The 20,915-nt window shown below is 37.6% G+C and overlaps 1 protein-coding gene across 2 annotated transcripts in view; it reads right to left on the reverse strand.

Annotated features, from left to right (window-relative positions):
- Atp11c (ATPase phospholipid transporting 11C) overlaps positions 1 to 20,915 on the reverse strand; it is a 182,689-nt gene that overhangs the window by 69,791 nt on the left and 91,983 nt on the right. For both annotated transcript variants that reach the window (XM_028754138.1, XM_028754139.1), the window contains 6 exons: positions 18,048 to 18,155; positions 8,811 to 8,939; positions 7,044 to 7,147; positions 1,743 to 1,793; positions 569 to 633; positions 170 to 251 (listed from right to left, as the gene is read on the reverse strand). In XM_028754138.1, the coding sequence (XP_028609971.1) occupies positions 170 to 251; positions 569 to 633; positions 1,743 to 1,793; positions 7,044 to 7,147; positions 8,811 to 8,939; positions 18,048 to 18,155 (539 nt within the window). The remainder of the gene's footprint in view (positions 1 to 169; positions 252 to 568; positions 634 to 1,742; positions 1,794 to 7,043; positions 7,148 to 8,810; positions 8,940 to 18,047; positions 18,156 to 20,915) is intronic.

Below are 20,915 nucleotides of genomic sequence, written 5' to 3' on the forward strand. Positions count from 1 at the left end.
CAAATCAGAAATAAATCAGTGAGGACCATTTCAGAAGCAGAAACAGGTGTTCAAAATGGTAGCTACTGTCATTGTGGGGTCTGAATTTCTGCTATTGCTATTTAGAGTTACTGAAGAAGTAACTATTTCAACCAATAATGACTAAAATGAAATAGTGGTTCATACTAACTTTTCAACAGCAGAACGTTTCTGAGATTTCCCTTGGTAGTTCAAAGCCATTTTGGTTTCCATCCCAGTGTAAACAGCAACTCCTGAAGAGTAAGAGAATATAACAGAAACCTAGTTATACCTAAGTTTGTTTGCCAACACCCTGCCTATGTGGTTCTGGGAAGTTTTCAGTCTCTAATGGTGAGAATTCTAAGTGTTTCTACTCATCGGTGATATATAACTTACATTAAAATTTAAAGAATATACCATGTCATAGTCATGTTAATTTACTATTCTGTAAATTCTCAGCACACAAATATACATTGAGAATAAAAGGCAGATATCTGCCATGTTCATTTTTAACATGCATTATTTATGCTTTAAGAAACATTTTTAACAGCATATTTTTAAAGTTGTTCACCATATATCTTCTTGGTATTTTTAAGTGTGGCTCCTTTCAGCAAAAGATTTTCAGGTCCCAAAGACCTAAATAAAAAAACAAGCACACTTTATTTAAACAATCTACAATGTCATCAACACTGGGGACAGATTTATGCCCTAAGATACACCTATCACTAAGGGGTTCCGAATATATCTATTTCCACCATATGCTTACTCCCCAGGATGAGCAGAATGATCCTTCCATCTGACGTGACTTGAGGGTACAGCACAGATGGAAACACAGTACAGGAGTAGCCAGCAACAAGCAGAGGCAAAATAACTCCCACAGAAAGATCAAAAGATTATGATTCATAGATAGCAAGACAAGAGCTAAAAGAAGTGAAAAATAGAGGGTCACAGACAAAAGAATGGGAAGGCAATTGCCAAGCTGCGAAAACATAAGGACGTCTTTGTAGTGAATAAAAATGATTTCTGGGGGATTAAGGCAAAGTGAAAAACTGAGGCAATTAATTACATGATAAAAGAGGAAAGAATGCATCTTGTTTGTATGTTTGCCTCATAAATGATGAACCTTAAATTTTACTTAGGTCCAAGTAATTCCTCTAGCACTTTCCTCACTGTCTACAGCCTTACTTGCTCTCCCATAAACCACTGGCCTTCAGCTTGATTTTCACCCTTGTCAGCCATTATACAACCATGGAAAATATATGCAATGTCTATGACAAGTTTGGGAAAGCAGTCAAACAGGTACAGAGTCTCCGCTCTTTTATTTATTTTTTGAATTAAAACTTATGTATATAATCATTACGTTTGTAATGATTACACAATCATTACAAGGTGCATTAGGATGCACCTTGTCACAGACTGTGTATGTGTAGTAGTCAGAGGATAATTTTTTTGGAGTCAGTTCTCTACTTGTACCTTTAAAGTGGGTTCTCGGGATTAAATTCAGGTAGCTAGGCATTTGTGGCAAGTATCTTTAATGGTTGAAACATTTGGCTGGTCCCATGGAGCTCTGGTTGTTTTTGTTTTTTGTTTTTGTAAACCCTATGTATTTATTTCAATAATGATCTACCCAACACAGAGAAACGCTACCTCCACAACCATAAGGTTACTTAACTATACTTTTTTGACTATATTCAAGGAAAGGCACTTGACTATTTTAGGATAGATAAAAGGAATAAGAAACTAACCTGGCAACAGCCTCAATACTATTACTATAGATACTGATTCGTCCAACAAACCTGTTAAAACAAAACAAAACAAAACAAGATAATAGCAAGTGTAAAATCCAAATACCAGCAACTGGAAATTCATCAGATTACAAATAATGAAAAAATAAAATTCTGAATAAATTGAAAATTCACTGAAAATTCTAAGCGTCTGAAAAGTCCAAATTATAGATTATATAAAATTTAAATCTAACCTTTAAAATATTACAAATTTTAAGAGTATATAAAAAGATTTTAAATTAACTAAAATTCTACTTGGTTATACATACTTTCTATAAATAATGTGGCTTTTAGATTCGTGTGGAGAAGAATGGTTTCAGTACTATAATACAATTTTCAAAATGAGTATTTAAAGTGTTTTTTACACATATGAATGATAGAGAGTAGAAGGAAGCTTTTATTAAACCACAGATTTCTGGGTCCTATCCTTAACTTCTGTGTCAGATTCTTAAGTGATACTGGTAGGGCTGGTCCCAGGTCCAACTTTGAGACTTACAAACAATGAACACCTTGAAAATGTTGAGCTTGCCAAGAGTACCCCCCCACACTGGTGCCCACCAAGACCCTCTCCATGGAACTGTGAGTAACTCTAGCCTAGTCCCCAAGACTAGGTGGGTCTCTCCCTGTCTCCCTTCCTCTCTCTTTCTCTCTCCACACATTTCAGGCCAGCATTTTCTCTCTGACCCTTAGCTACCACTAGCTCCTGCCTAGCTCAAAAGACTAGGTCTCTCTCTCTGTCTCTCCCTCTCCTCCACATGTTCTCAAGGGCAAGATGGCAATGGGTCCTTAGCCTCCACTCTGCCCATCCCCCAGCTCCACAGAGAGGGCTCCTTCACAGCGAACAGCTGTCTTTCAGACCACAGCACCTGCCGTGACTCTCGTTCTAAGACTCTTTCCCTTGGGTGAGAGATTCTCCTTTCGTTTTGAGCTCTCAGGGGTGCCTACTTCAGTCTTTCACACACTTCCTGCTATCGTAGCTTGCTTTCTTTCTCCCCACATGTTCTCCAACTTAACCAGATGGCAGGGCTGCTCTCTGCCCTTCCCCCAGGGGTCAGCCTTTCGAGCTCTGCCTGCTAGCTTCTCAGGAGCACTGGCTCTGAACTCTAGTCCCCAGTGATTTTCCCTCTGCGGATCAGTCTTTCACAGGCTGCCTGCTAGCCTAGTGTAGACTTCCCCCACTCCTCTGCCATTTGTGCTGGCGGTTAAAGCCCAACCGACTCGCCTGAAGCAATAGGGCCGGCTCCCTGCTTGCCCCCTTCTCCACTTCACCTTCTAGGTCATTTGCGGCCAGCTATAGCCCAGCTGGCTTGCCTGATAGCAGAGGGTCTGAGGCTCAGCCTGCTCCCTTCACTCCTGTGTAAACTGCACGCTGCCTGCGCCAGCTCCCAGGAACTGCCAGCTACAAGCCAGCTTCCATGTGTCTCCCCGCCATGGCTCAGTTTTACACAGCCTTTTACTCCTTCTGACTCACCTATCAAACACCTATGATCCTTGCTTTGAGCTTTTCTTCAAGACTTTCTTCTCTTCCTTTACATTTAAGATTTACCAGCTAAGAAAATAAATGGGGAATGCCTTGGCTTCTCTGTTAGAACAGTCACCACATGGCAGAACAAGCCCCTCCCCTACTGCTTCTAAATCCACCATTAACCTTTTCTCCCCAACAGGAATACCCACAACAATGTTCATGCTTTCCCACCATTAATGCCTTTTCCCCCAACAAGAACGCCTAAAACAACAGTGTTCGTGCTTTTCAACCCAAAATTTTTCGCTTTTTGTTTAAATGTCTCCTTTTCTCTCTAACACTCATGATATATTCCCAACATTTTTTTTTTCAATTTTTAAGATTTCTTCAAGGTTGATAGGTCATCTAATCTACTTCCACAGGTTAAATCAACATGCTGATCACCATCTTTCAGCTCTTAATTAACAACTAGTTTCCTTTTATAGACAAACTGTTGCTGCCTACATAATTAAAATGATGTTTTTCTTCCTCAGCCATCCAAAACAGACTCAAAGGTACATTCTAGGACTAAAATTTCCTCAAACATCTTTGCCTTTCTAGGATCTCAATGACACACCATGACGTGCCTGATCCCAAGTAGCCTAATGCTTACTACATACCCTTTGCAGACATCCCCCTGCCTGGGGTGCTGCTTCCCTGTTTTGATTATTCTACAAGTGCTCCCACAAGTCCAACAGAGACAACGCCACCTCCTGAAACCTGCCTAAGATGCCATGCTGTCTTCTTGCAGCCACACCGCCTGGCTGCAGACTCCAGAGACACACTGAGATCCAGAGATGCATGCCAAGATCCAGAGTTGCTCACTGAGTCCTACAGACAGATTCAGACCTTCCAGCTATAAATGAACTCTTTTGCCAAAGTCAAATAGCTAAAGTAACATGTTAGTGAGGAAAACATAATGTCTATCTAGATTAGTCAGATGTTATTACTCTCAAACTGTACCACCTCAAACTGTAATCAATTGATTCAATGATCCCTTGCCTTCCCTACCCCCCCAACTCCCCTTACCCTGTGACTTAATTGTGCTAACCCCTCTGGCCTACATAGTGCTTTATTTTGGCTTCCTCATCCAAAATTTTTACCACAGTGACCCCCCCTTTTTTAAAAAAGTAAAGGGGAGGAGATGTGGGACTGCGTAAGGGTATTCTGGGTCATGTCTGGGCAGTTGCCTAGAACCCCGAGACTCTGACTCTGTGTGAGAACCGGCAGGAGTTCGGCGTGCCCCCAGAACCCAGGGTCCTGAAAAGTGGTCTAGTCTCCATAGATTTAAAGTCCCTCCCAAAGTAAACAGGTAGAGGGTGTGACTAGAGGCCTCAAGGCCTAGGGATTTACATACTAATGAAGGCCAGAGGGTGGAGCAAATTAAGCATGCCCTCCCAGATCCTCCCCCGATCCTCCCCCTTTCTCCCTCCCTATATAACTGGGGACTGCCCTGAGTTTTAGGGGGGGGTACATCCAAATCCATCTACCACCCACCATGACAATAAACCTTTCTGGAACCAAGAAAAAAAAAGAAAAAAAGAAAATGTTGAGCTTGTATCTGGCAATTGATCTGATACATGCACTTGATATGGCTGGATATGAGAAAACCTACATTTCTTTAAAATAGGACAAAAAGGTCTGACCTATTCTTAATGAGACTATAATACTTTGTAATTTGTATTAGTATTTCCTTTATATAAAAGTTTTTATTAGCATAAATATTATATAGTTTAAATAATTTTAAAACATTTTGATTTTCAAAATATTTTTAGTTTTTGAGAATTTCATACAATGTATTGTATTTGGTCTTATTTCACCCATGCAACTTCTTCCAGATTCATAACCACATCCCTATCAACTCAAATGTTCTCTTTTAAAAAGGTATTTAGTTTTAATGATATAAAATATGTGTATCTCTGTGTGTTTGTGAATGTGAATGCAAGTGCCCAAAGAAGCCCTAAGCATTATATCCTCTGGAGCTGGAACTGTAGATGGTTAGGTACAGTCATTAATGTGTGTGTTATGTAAGCTCTTAACCACTGAGTTATCTCTGTAGTGTTTCAGTTTAAATACTTTTGTTTTTTTAAATTCTTGCTGTCTTCTCTTTTTAAAAAAGATTTATTTTTATTTTATGTATGTGAGTATACTGTGTCTTCAGACACCCCAGAAGAGAGCATCGGATCCCATTACAGATGGTTGTGAGCCACCATGTGGTTTGCTGGGAATTGAACTCAGGACCTCTGAAAGAGCAGTCAGTGCTCTTAACTGCTGAGCCATCTCTCCAGTCCAGTTTAAATACTTTTATATACAAAACATGAAGATTTATTCATTGATTCTATGTGAACTGTGTTAAGTACTGTACTGGATAGATGCTGAAGCTATAATCAACTAAAAAGGCATATTCTTTGTCCTAAGATAAGGCAATTAATAAATATAATGATAAGTGAATTGATAAATATAGTACAAGTAATTGCTATTAGAATGTTAGAAATACATTCTGAAGTCACAATTCAAGGGATTTAGCTTCAGTAAATTAGGATAACCTTACCTGCCCTAAATTCACTTTCATATTTAAGGCACTAAAATCTGTTGATTTCTCTTATAAATATGTAAGTATATATGTGTGTGTGTAAAACATCCATATATTCTCATGTAGAAAAAAACTACCCTTTTCCTGTGATTTCATGGACTTTACATACATCTCTATTACTGTACTACAAGCTTAGCTTTATTGAGTAATATACTTTGCTCATGAATTCCTTAAAGGTGGAGAAATGTTTGGTTTTGGTTTGAGACAGGGTTTCTCAGTATAACAGCTCTGGATGTTCTGGAACTCATTCTGTGGACCAGGCTAGCCTCAGACTCACAAAGACTCAATCTGTCTCTGCCTCTCAAGTACTGAACTAAGGCATGCACCACCTCTGCCCAGTTGTGGCTCTAGTTCTTAGTGTCAAGGTGAACATAAAAAAGAAAGAGAAAGAGGAAACAAAGAATGAAAGGGGAGGCAACATTCTCATAATAGGATATTTTTCTCTACTGTTCCATATTAGAGAAAACAAATTCTAGCTATTTGGTCTTCCAACATGAATCAACATGATAGGTTGCTTATATAGCAGATGTTATGTGCAACAGTGGTATAGAAAAAATTAATTAAAAACTATTACTATATCCTCAGCAGTACCATACCCTAATAAAAACTAATGAATACTAGATTCTAAAGCCAAACTTTTTGACAACTCACAATGAATGTTTATCAGAAACCTACATCTAACAGCCAGATGAAAACATATCATTTTATTGGTCTTTGAACTTATAATGGACAACAGATAGCCTATTTGCAATCTTCAGGTCATCATACTCATTAACAAGAAAGGATGATGTGCCTATTAATTAGGCTGTCTCATATTCTCTTTTTTTTGTTTTTCATGTTGGCTAATATGCAAAAGGTTTATTTTTGTTTTAATTAACTCTAGATACTCTATCAGTCCAATAGATGAAGATTCGGATAACCATCTAAAACACTGATCCAAGTAACTAAAAGAAAAGAAGAAAAATAGGATGTTTGGGCCCATAATGACTTATCTTAGGCTAGTAGTGAGCAAGACTAATTTGATTCATCCCCCTTCCTTGGAGGAAGGACAGCTTATAAAAACATACATAAGAGCAATAAGTAATGGGTGTTTCTTTGCTATACTGGTAGGAAAAAGAGAAGCAGACATGACAACAAACATGAGTAAGATGAAGCAAGGTCTTCTTACTTGTAGAGGTCAGGTTGAGGCTGCTCACATTCAATTGCTGCTCGGAGATTATCAATGGATTCAGCTGTACACAGTGCAATGGTATCTCGTACTGCATAATGTGTCTATATGAAAGCAGAAGATAGTAAAAAATAAAGTATTTTTTATAACTGAATATACTGATTACTGTATATACTGATTACTATATATACAGTATATACTGATATATATAACTGCATACAACTGATTCCAAAACCAACAATGTTTTAGGGTAACAGGGTTCAGCAGACTATTACAAATGTTGATGGACATTATCCCACCAAATAAATTGCAGGATACTATTCTTAAACTACAAACAACTAGATAGGTATCCCTGCCTCAAGAGGACTTCAAAGGAAAAAGAAAAACAAAAGCTTTCCTTGACACTAGCAATTGAGAATATTACATTTGTAGCATGCATATAATTAACTAAAATCTCCATGAAGATTTGAAGAAACCATTAGTGGTTCCCTTCCACAAACAGATTTTTTTTTTTACACAAACAATTTAATGATTTTTGAAACTGTTCAAGATGGGTATATTTTATATAGAAGCAGGAAAATAATGTCTTATGTCCAATGATTAAGACTATATATACATATATATATATATATATATATATATACACACACACACACACACACACACACACACACACACACACACACAGAGAGACACACGCAGACACACATTTAATTTATCCAAATGAAAGACAAGGTCCAATGAGCCTATTGTGAACAAAAGTTAGTACAGATTCAAGTATTATACCATTTATGCACAAGGGGAAGCTGGTGACAGAGTCTTTAAAATTACTGACTGACTTTAAATTCTCCGATTTATTAATATTTAATGAAGAAAAGAAAACTGAAAATTTGCTTTCTCTACACAATATTTTCAATGTTAGAGAATCTGTCGGTAGATTTCTATATTTTATCCTGATAATCCCTAAAATGTAATTCATTTTTTTAACAGTTGAAACACTGGTAATTTAGTGCCCTGTGTTGGAAACACAGAATCAGTAATCAGTAACAAGATTTATTTATTTATTTATTTATTTATTTATTTATATGTGCATGTATATTTGGGCTATATGTATGTCTGTGCAGCATTTGTGTCTCTATTGTCCAAGAAGGTCACAGAACTGGAACCCCTGGAACTGGAATTACAAATGGTTTGTGAGGTTATATAGGTTCTAAGAATTGAACCTGGGTCCTCTAGAAGAACGGTCAGTGCTCTTAACTATGGAGCCATTTCTCCAGACCCAGAATTAATCTTTTATACAAAAATATACAATCTTTTAAAAATAAGGTATATTAATTAAAAAGTTGTAATACTTGAAGTCATTTTGGTACATATGTAGTTTTAGCTCACAAAAACTCACAGTTATAGAGGTCTATATGTACCTCAGTGGTAGTTCTACTGTGCATGTGTGAGCTAAGAGTTCAATCCAAAGGACAATAACAAAAACACTAACAAAAAGCCTAAATAAAATGTTAATTGAATTATATCAATATTAAATTTAAATACAAAAATTGTGATGGCTCTTGTGTAGGGGATGGATTCACCCCACACAACACAACCCTATTCTCCCAATTGGGCATTTACTTAGAAGCTAAGATAATTACATACTAGTTGTCTACAAAATAAACTTACATGAAATGAGTTAAGGGATTAAGGAGTATTAGGACACAGTACAGTCTCATTAACCATTCTGAAAATAAAACGCTTAACAGATTTAGTCTCCATTACCTTGCAATTAGATTCACCATCAAGACTGGCTGTAGTGACATAACAGGTTCCATCACTTGTGCAGGATGATAGAAGAATAAGATCACAGGGAAAGGTTTCATCTGCCTGGACTTCTACTACATCACCAACCTAAAACATCAGAATAAATATTTTAAATTCTAAACAAGGCATTTAATATACGTAACATTTCAGTTAAAATGTTATTAATAGACGTTTATAGATCTGAGGTTTTGAGAGTATCTAAGCATCTTAGACCACATGCAAAGAGATGAAACCATTATTGAGCATTCAGAATCTTCTTAAAGTCATAAGGCCTTAATATGCTTTCAGAATATCTTAGCACCGTTGTGTAATAAATATCCTGACATCCACATGTTGTATGTTCTCTGATATTTCTGGCACTGACATATAATAAATAAGAAAATTACCATTGTCATTTCAAGAATAAAGCAGAAAACCTGTAGGTTTCAAATCAGGCACTTCATGGCCAGAACCCTACACATTTTAACATTGAACCACATACATTTCAGCATTATTTTGCCTGCAGTTGTGATTATTAGGTTCCTTCTATAGTGTTCAGAAAACGTCAGGGAATATAATATGGGGATGGGAGACTTTTCCATATGTCAGCTTTCCAAGAATTCATCTACTTAGTAGACTCGCTTTATATAGCAATAAAATCTCATAGCAGCTAGAAGAATCACATTATAGAGCAATATCACTTATCAGCAAGTATCTTAACCACAACAAGAGATAAAACTTGAGAGATGAAACCTTGAACCATTCAATGATGCAGAGAACAAAGCCCGAGTTCATGTCCTAGCTTTGTGACTAAATGATATGACCTTAGGTAAAAGTCTTAGATGATTACAATGACCACAGAAGATGCATGTTTGAAATGATACAAGTAAAACATTAAGTAATGTGCCTGCTCTATTGGAGTTCCATCTTCCTTTGGCCCCACACCTCCACCTGTAATCTTGCATTCTGCTCCCCATCCTAGAGCTCTGTCTGCCTCCAGTGAGGACTGCTCTAACCCAGAATACATGGATCAGACACCCATGCCCAAACTGCTCCCACTACCCACAAAGAACCCAAGCTGGGCAGCCTTGAGCTCTGCCTGGCCCTATGAGACCTCCATCTTCCTTCTAGCCCACACCTCCACCTAAATTGAGGATCAGCACACCTACCTCCAGCCCACAGCTATCTTGCCTCTCCAGAGGCCCTCAGCTATCTGGAACAACCAGTCCCAGAGGCTTACTAATCCCAAGGACTACCAGGACATCCAATGACAGAAACAACAAAATAACAAAAAGTTAGTGCAATATGGCACCATCAGAACCCAGCTTTCCTACTACAGAAACCCATAGATATTGTAACACACCTCAAGAGCAAGACTGACCTTCGATCTCATCTCATGAAGAAGTAGAGGTGTCTTTAAAGACGATATAAATCAATCTCTTAAAGAAACACAATTAATCAGGTAGAAGCTCTTAAAGAGTTAGCAAATAAATCCCTTAAAGAGATAGAGAAAAATGCAATCAAACAGGTGAAGGGAATGAATAAAACAGTCCAAGACACAAAAATGGAAATGGAAGCAATAAAGAAAGCACAAATGGAGGCAATCCTGGAGATGGAAAATCTAGGAAAAAGAACAGAAACTACAGACACAAGCATCACCAACAGAATGCAAGAGATAGGAGAGAGAATCTCAGGTGTAGAAGACACCATAAAACAAGTTGATACATTGATAAAAAAAAATGTCAAATGTAAGAAGTTCCTAATTCAAAACATCAAGGAGATTTGGGACACTATGAAACAACCAAATCTAAGAATGATAGGAATAGAAGAGGACAAAGATTTCCAGTTCAAAGTGCCAGAAAACAATCTTCAACAAAATCATAGAAGAAAACTTCCCTAAACTGAAGAAAGAGGTCCCAATAAACATACAAGAAGCCTACAGAATACCAAATAGATTAGACCAGAAAAAAAAATTCATCCTACCACATAATAATTAAAACACTAAATGTTCAGAAGAAATAATATGAAAAGTCACAAGGGAAAAAGACCAAGTAACATATAAAGAAAGACCTATCATAACTAAATCTCATTTCCAAAGAGACTCTAAAAGCCAGAAGATCCTGGGCAGATGTCTTGAAGACCCTAAGAGACCACAGATGGCAGCCCAGATTACTATACTTGGTAAAACTCTCAATCACCATAGATGGAGAAACCAAAATATTCCATGATTAAATGAAATTTAAACAATATCTTTCTACAAATCCAGCCCAACAGAGGTTACCTACTACAAGGAAAACTTGAACACAAGTAGGGTAACTACACTCAGGAAAACACAAGAAATTAATCATCTCACAGCAAAAACGTAAGAAGAGAAACACACACACACACACACACACACAGAGAGGGGGGGGGAGGGAAGGAGGGAGGGAGGGAGGGAGGGAGGGAGGGAGAGAGAGAGAGAGAGAGAGAGAGAGAGAGAGAGAGAGAGAACCACATCTAACAACAAAAATAACAGGAAATAACAATCATTGGTCATTAATATATCTGAATATCAATGGACTCAATTCACCAATAAAAAGACAGGCTAAAAGAATGGATGCAAAAACAGAATCCATCATTCTGCTGCATACGAGAAACACAGCTCAACAAGAAAGACACTACATCAGAGTAAAGTGCTAAAAAAAAGATTTTCCAAGCAAACAGACGCAAGAAACAAGCTGGAGTAGCCATTCTCATAACCAATTAAGTAGACTCTGAACTAAGTTATCAAAAGACATGGGGAAGGACACTTCATACTCAAAGGACAATTCCACCAGGAGGTAGTGTCAATTCTGAATATCTATGCCCCAGATGCAAGGACACCTACCCACATTCATAAAACAGACTTTACTAAAGCTCAAATCACATGTTAAACCCACATAATAATACCAGGGACTTTAATGCCTCATTCTCACAAATGAACAGGTCATTGAAACAGAAAACACAGAAACAATGAAACCAACAGATCTTATGAATCAAATGGATCCAACAGCTATCTACAGAACCTTTCACCCCAAAACAAAAGTAGACCTTCTTAGCACCTCATGGATCCTTCTCCAAAATTGACCACGTAATCAGGCACAAAGCAAGCCTCAACAGTGCATTCATGAAGAAATCAGAAAATTCTCATACCACCAATTTAAACATACACCAAAAAGCTCTAGAAAACAAAGGAAGCACACCAAAGAGGAGTAGAATGCAGGGAATAATCACAATCAGGGCTGAAATTAATCAGTTAGAAACAAAGAAAAATACAAATCAACAAAACCAAGAGCTATTTCTTTGAGAAAACAAACAAGATTGAAAAACCCTTAGACAAACTAACTAAAAGGTAGCGATAGTATCCAAATTAACAAGATTTTCCAAGCAAACAGATGCAAATTAACAAAATCAGAGGGAGACACAACAACAAAAATTGAGATAATTAAAAAGAAACATCAGATTTTACTACAAAAGCCTACATTCCACATAACTGGAAAATATCAACATAATGAATGAGTTTCTACACAGGTATCACTTAACAAAGTTAAATCAAGGTCAAGTAAACTACTTAAAACAGTCCTATTTCCCAAGGAAATATAAGTAGTAATTAAAAGCTTCTCAGACAAAAACAAAACAAACAAACAAACAAACAAACAAACAAAAAACAACCAGCTCCAGAGGCCAGATGGTTTTAGTACAGAATGCTATCAGATCTTTAAAGAGCTAATACCAATATTCCTCAACTTATTCCATAAAGTAGAAACAGAAGGAACACTACCTAATTCATCCTATGAGGCCATAGTCACCCTGATACTTAAACCATACAAAGACTCAATAAAGATAGTTTCAGACCAATTTTACTTATGAACCTTAACCACAAAAATACTCAATAAAATTCTCATAAGCCAAATTCAAGAAAACATCAAAAAAAATCATTCACTATGATCAAGTAGGTTCATCCCAGGGATGCAAGGGTGGTTTAATAAAGGAAAATCCATCAACATAATCCACTATAAAAATAAACTCAAGCAGGCAGTGATGGCACAGGCCTTTAATCCCAGCACTTGGGAGGCAGAGGCAGGTGGATTTCTGAGTTCGAGGCCAGCCTGGTCTACAGAGTGAGTTCTAGGACAGCCAGGGCTATACAGAGAAACCCTGTCTCGAAAAACCAAAAAAGAAAGAAAGAAAGAAAGAAAGAAAGAAAGAAAGAAAGAAAGGAAGGAAGGAAGGAAGGAAGGAAGGAAGGAAGGAAGGAAGGAAGGAAGGAAGGAAGGAAGGAAGGAGAAAAAGAAAAACAAACTCAAAGACAAATAAAAATCACATGATCATCTCACTAGATACTGATAGGGGTTTGATAATACCCAATACTCCTTCATGTTAAAAGTCTCGGAGATGCATCATTTTTAGAAATGCTTAAGGACAAGTAATAGACGAACACCTTTTATATGAAAGTTTTTGGCACGTCCCTGTCATCCAGGCCAACTGGCTGCCTTGCTGGTTTTATGAGAGATCACTGATTGGATTCAAGGAATATACCTAAACATAATAAAAACAATATATAGCAAGCCCATAGTCAATATCAAATTAAATGGAAACACACATCAATCCCACTAAAATCAGGGAAAAGACTGGGATGCCCACACTCTCCTATCTATTCAATATAATACCTAAAGTTCTAGCTAGAGCAGTAACACAATAAAAGGAGATTAAGAGGATACATATTGAAAATAAAGAAGTCAAAGTATTGTCATCTCCAGATGATATGATAGTATACATGAATGACCCACAAAATTCTACTAGAGAACTCCTACAGCTGAGAAGCAGCTTCAGTAAAGTGGCTGGATACAAAATTAAGTCAAAGCAATCAAATGATAAATGGGCCGAGAAAGAAATTAAGGAAAACAATATCCTTTACAATTCGTCCTTTAGCGATAAATAATATAAAACATCTCGTTGTAACTCAAATCAAGCAAGTGAACGATCTGTATGACAAGAACATCAAGCTCTTGAAGAAAGAAATTGAAGAAGATATCAAAAAAAGAAAAAATTTTTACCCATGCTCATTGACAGGTAGGATTAACATAGTAAAAATGGCCATCTTACCAAAAGCAACCTACAGATTCGATGTAGTCCCCCATCAAAATGCCAACATAATTTTTTATAGACCTTAAAGCAATTTTCCACTTCATATGGAAAAACAAAATACCCAGGATAGCCAAAAAAATCATGAACAATAAAAGAACCTCTGGGGGAATCACCATCCCAGACCTCAAACTACATAGCAATAGTGATAAAAACTGCATGGTATTCATACAGAAACAGAAACATTCATCAAGAGAATCAAATCAAATACTCAGAAATAAACCCATACACCTATGGACACTTTATTTTTGATAAAGAAGTCAAAATAATACAATGGAAAAGAGAAAAAGCATCTTCAACAAATAGTGCTGGTCTAACTGGATGTCTACATGTAGAAAAATGAAAATAGAGCCACATTTATCACCCTGCACAAAGCTCAAGTTCAAGTGGATCAAGGACCTCAACATAAAAACGGATATAGTACATAACAGAGGAGAGAAAGTGGGAAAGAGTTTTGAATACATTGGTACAGGATACAACTTCCTGAACAAAACATGAGTGGCTCAAGCTCTAATATCAACAATTGATAAATGAGACCTCTTGAAACAGCAAAGTGTCTGTAAGGCAAAGGACAGTGTCAATATTTCACCAACCTGACATCCAACAGAGGGCTAATATTCAAAATATATAAAGAACACAAGAAATTAGACTCCAACAAACCAAATAACCCAATTTTAAAAGGTGTTATAGAGTTAAACAGAGAATTCTAAGTAGAGGAATCTTAAACTACTGAAAAGCACTTAAAGAAATGTTCAAAGTCCTTAGTCATCAGGGAAATGAAAATCAAAACAACACTGAGATTCCACCTCACACCAGTCAGAATGGCTAAGATCAAAGACTCAGGTGACAGCAAATGCTGGGGAGTATGTGGAGAAAGAGGAACACTCCTCCATTGCTGATGGGTTTCCAAACTTGTACAACCATTGTGGAAATCAATCTGCAGGCTTTTCAGAAAACTGGAAATAGTTCTACCTGAAGATCCAGCTATACTGCACCTGGGCATATACCCTAAAGAAGCTCCAACACATAACAAGGATATGTGCTCCACTATGTTCTTAGCAGCTTTATTCATAATACCTAGAAGCTGAAAACAACCCAAATGTCCCTCAACAGAAGAATGGATACAGAAAATAAGGCTCATTCACACAATGGAATATTACTAGTCAGCTATTAAAACCAAGGACATCATAAATTTTGCAGGCAAATGGTGGAACTTGAGAATATCATCCTGAGTGAGGTAACCCAGACCCAAAAGGACATGCATGGTATGTATTTACTGATGCATAGATATTAGCAATAAAGTACAGGTACCCATGATACACCTCATAGACCCAAAGAAGTTAAACAAGAAGGAAGGCCAAAGTGAGGAAGCTTGAATCTCACTTAGAAGGGGGAATAGTCAGTCATAGGTGGCAGAGGGAGAGAGATAACTGGGTGGGGAAAGGGATGAGGAGAATAGGGGTGCTCAGGATCAGGTATGAGGAAAGACAAAAGACTGGGCCATAGAGACAGGAGAATGAAAGGAACACCTTAGCAGCTGCTGGGGGTAAGGGGATGGAAGAGAATTTCTAGGAAGCCAGAGATCTGGGATGGGGAAGCCTTCCAGGAATCAATTCTGGTGACCTTAGCCAAGACACTTAACAGTGGGGACATGAAACCAGAGAGGCTACCTCTTATAGCTAGGTAGGACCCCCAGTGAAGGGATAAGGATACCAACCCACCAACAAAATTTTGACCCAAAGTGTGTCCTGCCTAAAAGCAATGCAGGGACAAAGATGTAGCAGAGACTAAGGGAATGGCTAACTAATAACTGGCCCAACTTGAGACCAATTCCATGAACAAGCACCAATCCCTGACACTATTAATGATACTCTGCTATGCTTACAGACAGGAGCCTAGCATGGCTGTCCTCTGAGAGGCTCCACCCAGCAGCTGACTAAAAAAGATGTAGAGACTCACAGTCAAACAGTGGATGAAGCTCAGGGAGTCTTATGGAAGAGTTATGGGGACAACTGAATGTCCTGAACTGGATAGGAACTACACAGGAAGACCAATAGTCAACTAACTTGGATGCTTCGAAGCTCTCAGAGACTGAGCCACCAACCAGAGAGCATACAGGTGCTAGACTGAAGATCCCTGCACATAGGGCTGCCTTGTCTGGACTCAGTGGAAGAAGATGCACCTAGCCTTGCAGAGTCTTAATGTGCCAGGGTAGGGGGTAACCAGGAGTGATTCACCCTCTCATAGGAGAAGGGGAAGAGGTATGGAAGGACAGACTCTATGAGGAGTGGACTTAGAGACGGGGCAGCATTTAGGATGTAAATAAATGAATTAATTCATTAATAAAAAAAAGTAATGTGCCTGGCACATATTTAATATATGATGGGTATAAATTATACTTATTAATGCAATAAAACTACTTTATTCACAAATTGTGAATATGAATATATTTCTTAAGGATATAAGAAGTCCTTCAGATAACACTTCCCTGTAATTTTCATGTCATACTGAACAGAAAATGGCCCAGTTTAAAACAACAATAACATGATAAACATAAAAGCAAACCCTAAAAACATCCATAAAATCTACAAGATTATTTCCAATAATCATAAACAAAGTACAAACAATGTACAAACAAACTTTTTTAAAGTTCATCAGAGGACTGACTATATAAGAAAGGTAAGTAATCTGGTATATTTGGAGAAATTAATATTACTCATTACTACAAAGAAATGAACAATCAAGCAATGAAAAGACATGGAAAAAACAAATATATAATAAGTTAAAGAATTTATCTTTTGAAGATTAAGAAAGAATGAAGCAGAAGACAGATTTTTAGAAAAAGTAAAATTATACTGCATGATATTACAATGTCATATTTGTCAAACCTCATAGAATACACAGCATTAAAAGTGAATACTAGTATAAACTAAACTTTATATGCCAAGGGGGGGTTTACTGAGGCTCATAATAGAAAAAGATTCTTGTGTGACAGAGCACTGGCCATACAGCTATACTTTCTGTTAAACTTTGCTATGAACATAAAAGTGTTGTGAACAGCAAAGCTTACTGCTTTTAAAACATCTATTGGCAACCAAAAATGTTTGATGTGGTCAAATATAAATGTCATTTGGGAGAGATCTTATTTGGTAGAAGTAAACAATGCTTAATTTGAATAAAATATGAATACCACCTTGCTCTGAAAATCTAAACAGTACACTCTCTATGCATTAAAAATCACCATGAGGATAAAAACATTTACCCAGGCATATACCCAAAAGAATTGAAAACTGATACTCAAACAAACACTTGCCCTTAAATGTTCAGAGCAGCAGTATTGATAGCAGCCCCTAACAGAAACATTAGCTAGTGAATAAAAAAGTGGTATACAAATAGAATATACTATCATCTAGCCATCAAAAGGAATGAATTATTGACACATACTACAACACAAATAATTTAAAAATATTCTGAAAGTTGGCAAAACAATTCGTATACTGCATTATTAAATTCATGTAAAAGTTCATTGAGAATGAAAGGTTCATGCTCACAGGGCTTGGGTTGAAAGAGATAATGTACAATGAGTAAGGCATTTTCTTTTCTGGTGATGTAAATAGTGATGATGATTATATAACATTATAAATGTAAACAGATTATACTAAATGGTATATTTCCTTTCTTTTGTGAAGAAGCAGGGTTGAGATAGGGTTTCTCTGTGAAGCCTTGGCTATCCTAGAATGAATTATGTAGACCAAACTCACAGAGATCCATTTTCCTCCTACGTGCTGGGATTAAAGGCATGAGCCACTACCACTCTAATTTGTATACTTTTACTATGCAGAACTTATTGCAGTTATCCTGAGTGGGGGGTCAGCAGGATATCTTGATTCTGAACCACAGAACTCATGTCAGAAGGAGAAAACTGAATCCAGAAAGTTGTCTTCTGAACTACACATATGCCAACACACACACACACACACACACACACACACACACACACACACACACGTAAGAAGGGTAGTTTTATAAAAGAGTGATCTAATAAAGTAGTACCTTGATTTTTTCACTTTCTTTTCTCACTCGTTTGGCATTTTCAATAATATAAACAGTACTTTTGTTAACTTCATTATCAGCTCTGTGTCTAAGCCAATCTTCATATCCCTATAATGATAAGAATAATTATAACTTTACATTGTTAACTTCAACATAGAATACTACAGATACAATGATACACACATCATTCAAAAATTTAAGGCACACTTTATAAATATATTCCTTAGGCAAATAGCTTTATTGTATTATTAGGTTCCTTCATTCTTCAGATACATATTACAGATAACATAGGCATTAGAGCCTTAACATTCTTCATTGTGAAGATCTGCAATTTACACCTGGAGTACTCTAATGAATGCCTGTTTTGTCTTTTATATGTATCTGAAAAATTAAAGAGCAATACAATTAATTTTACTTTGTTAAAAATGTATTTATTTTATGTATTGGCATTTTGCCTTCATGCATACCTGTGGACCGTATCTGTGCAGTGCCTTGGGAGGAGGCAAGAAAGAGTGTCCAATCTCCTGGAACTGGATTTCCAGATGGTTGTGAGCCACCATGTGGGTGCTCGCAATACAACTAGTCCTCCGCGAAAGCACTCAGTGCTATTAACGACTAAGTCAGCTCTCAGCAGCTCTTTCTTTTCTGACTTTTTATTTTCTGATAAACCTAATCACTTAGAAATGTAATTCTTCTTATGTACAAAGTAGGAAAATGTGAGAATGTTTTGCCAGAGAATTTACATATTATAGAGACAACAATTAAAATGTTCCACTAACTTGATTAAAGGAAATAGAAGTTGGTGTATAGTTTTAGAATTAAAAAATAATCATATTGATATTTAGTGGTTCATTTTCCTTTGGCCTTTTCACATGGAATAGAGTTAAGCTAAAAAAGCTAAGGAAACAGGATGTCTATTTGAACATGACCTCCTCTTTTTTATTTCCAGTTTTCCCTGCATTGTAATAATATCTGTGCCTTTTCAAATATATGCTTAAAAACAATCTCTTGATCACCTTTTCTCCCTCTCCCTTTTTTTGTCCTCATTCCTATTCTATCCTTCTTCATGAAAATATTAGGCATTTTATAGGGTACATTCTCTGATCCTGAAGAAGAAGGAAAGACATAACATGACCTAGTATTGGGAGTAATATGAATCAGTAAAGCCCTTTGAAAGCCATGCATGCTATTCTTGGAACAAAAAAATTATTATAATAAGGAAAATAATCTTACTAGCCAAAGGGAAAGAACATTCCAAGTCTTTATTTACCAATGAAATACATGATAAGATATTTGTAAAATTCCTGGTAGGTAAGAGAGAGGATCAGATAAACTCCAGGTACTCCTTAAAGTACTACCTAAAACTGTTTTTGCAAATAAGCAGATCCTGTAGTCAGTCTGTCCCTAACATAGGTAACACAGCCCTCATTTAAGGTTTTCTATTGACATTTTCAATTTGAATAATTTTAAGGGTACTAACACACAAAATGCTCAAAATACTTCAAAGACAATCAACATAATCTGTGGGAGTTTACCAACTCTGACAAGAGAGATAGTCTTCCCTATCTATCACCCTGCTCAGTAGTAGTAGTGATAACTTAGTTATTTGTGTTCTTTAAAAAAAATGTCTTATTGAGTTCTTGTAAACTTCACATCAGTCAACCCAGTTCCACTCATCTCCCTGTTCCCTCATCTCTGCCCTTTGCCCTTGCAACCTCTCCCCAAAATAAAAAAACAACCCCCCATGCACCCCAAAAACAAAGCATAAAAGACATCTCATCAGTATATCACAGTGTGTCCCACAGAATATCCCTCTGCTACATGTCTTCACTTGCAAATGTTCACTGCAATGAGTCATTGATCTGCTTCGAGATCTCTGGCTCCTGGGACACCATCAATACTGGATCCTCATTGGGATTCCTCTTGGCTATTCTGTTGTTCCCTGTGTCATGGATTTCCTGAAGCTTTGGATCATCAGGACCCTTTCACACATCTCAAATGTTTGTAGATGATATAGACTTAGAGGTGGGCCAACTCAGTGCCCTTAAGCTGGACCTGGACCTGGGTAGTAGCTGAGCTGGTCAGTGCACCAGCTCTCCCTTATCTACAGCACCAGGGCAAGCTATCCAGTATTCCTCCAGCTAGGCCACCCAACGCTCCCACCTGCAGGAGACAGGGTCAGCTCTCCTGCTCTCCTCCTCAGGAGCTGGCTCACTGGCATGCACTCCTCCAGAGCCAGCTCCAACGTGCTGCCCAGTCAGGGTTTGGGGCCCACTTTTCCAAGTGCTGCAGACTTGGAGGGGGCAAGGCTAGCCCCCCCACTCTCATGGCCTCAGGGCCAGCTCTCCCCACTACTGGAGGTGGGAGGTAGGGAGGGCCTTGACAGAAAATTAGAGAGCCAACCATCCTAGCACTCTTGCCCATGGGGCCAGCTAACCTGAATCTGTCTGTCTGTCTGTCTGTCTGTCCGTCCGTCCGTCCATCCATCCATCTATCCATCTACCCATCCATCCATCCGCTTGCATGTATGTCTGTGTGAGACTGCCAGGTCCTCTGGAACTAGAGTTATAAACAGTTTTGAGATGTTAAGTAAGTGCTGAGACTTGAACCCTGGGAAGAGCAACCAGTGTTCTTAACAGCTGACTCATCTCTCTAGTTCCAGGTATTTGTGTTACATTCTGTGCTATAGGCAATAACAATTAAAATTCATTGGAGTGGAAAATTTTAAGATATATCACATTAGAATAAATAATGAACAGTAAAAACCCACTTCCCATTTCTCTACTGAGCTGAACGTTCTACTTGTCCTTTTAATTACGCTTCTCTCTCTCTCTCTCTCTCTCTCTCTCTCTCTCTCTCTCTCTCTCT

Source organism: Grammomys surdaster, unplaced genomic scaffold (genome assembly GCF_004785775.1).
Source record: "Grammomys surdaster isolate TR1022 unplaced genomic scaffold, NIH_TR_1.0 125982, whole genome shotgun sequence".
Taxonomy (NCBI): domain Eukaryota; kingdom Metazoa; phylum Chordata; class Mammalia; order Rodentia; family Muridae; genus Grammomys; species Grammomys surdaster.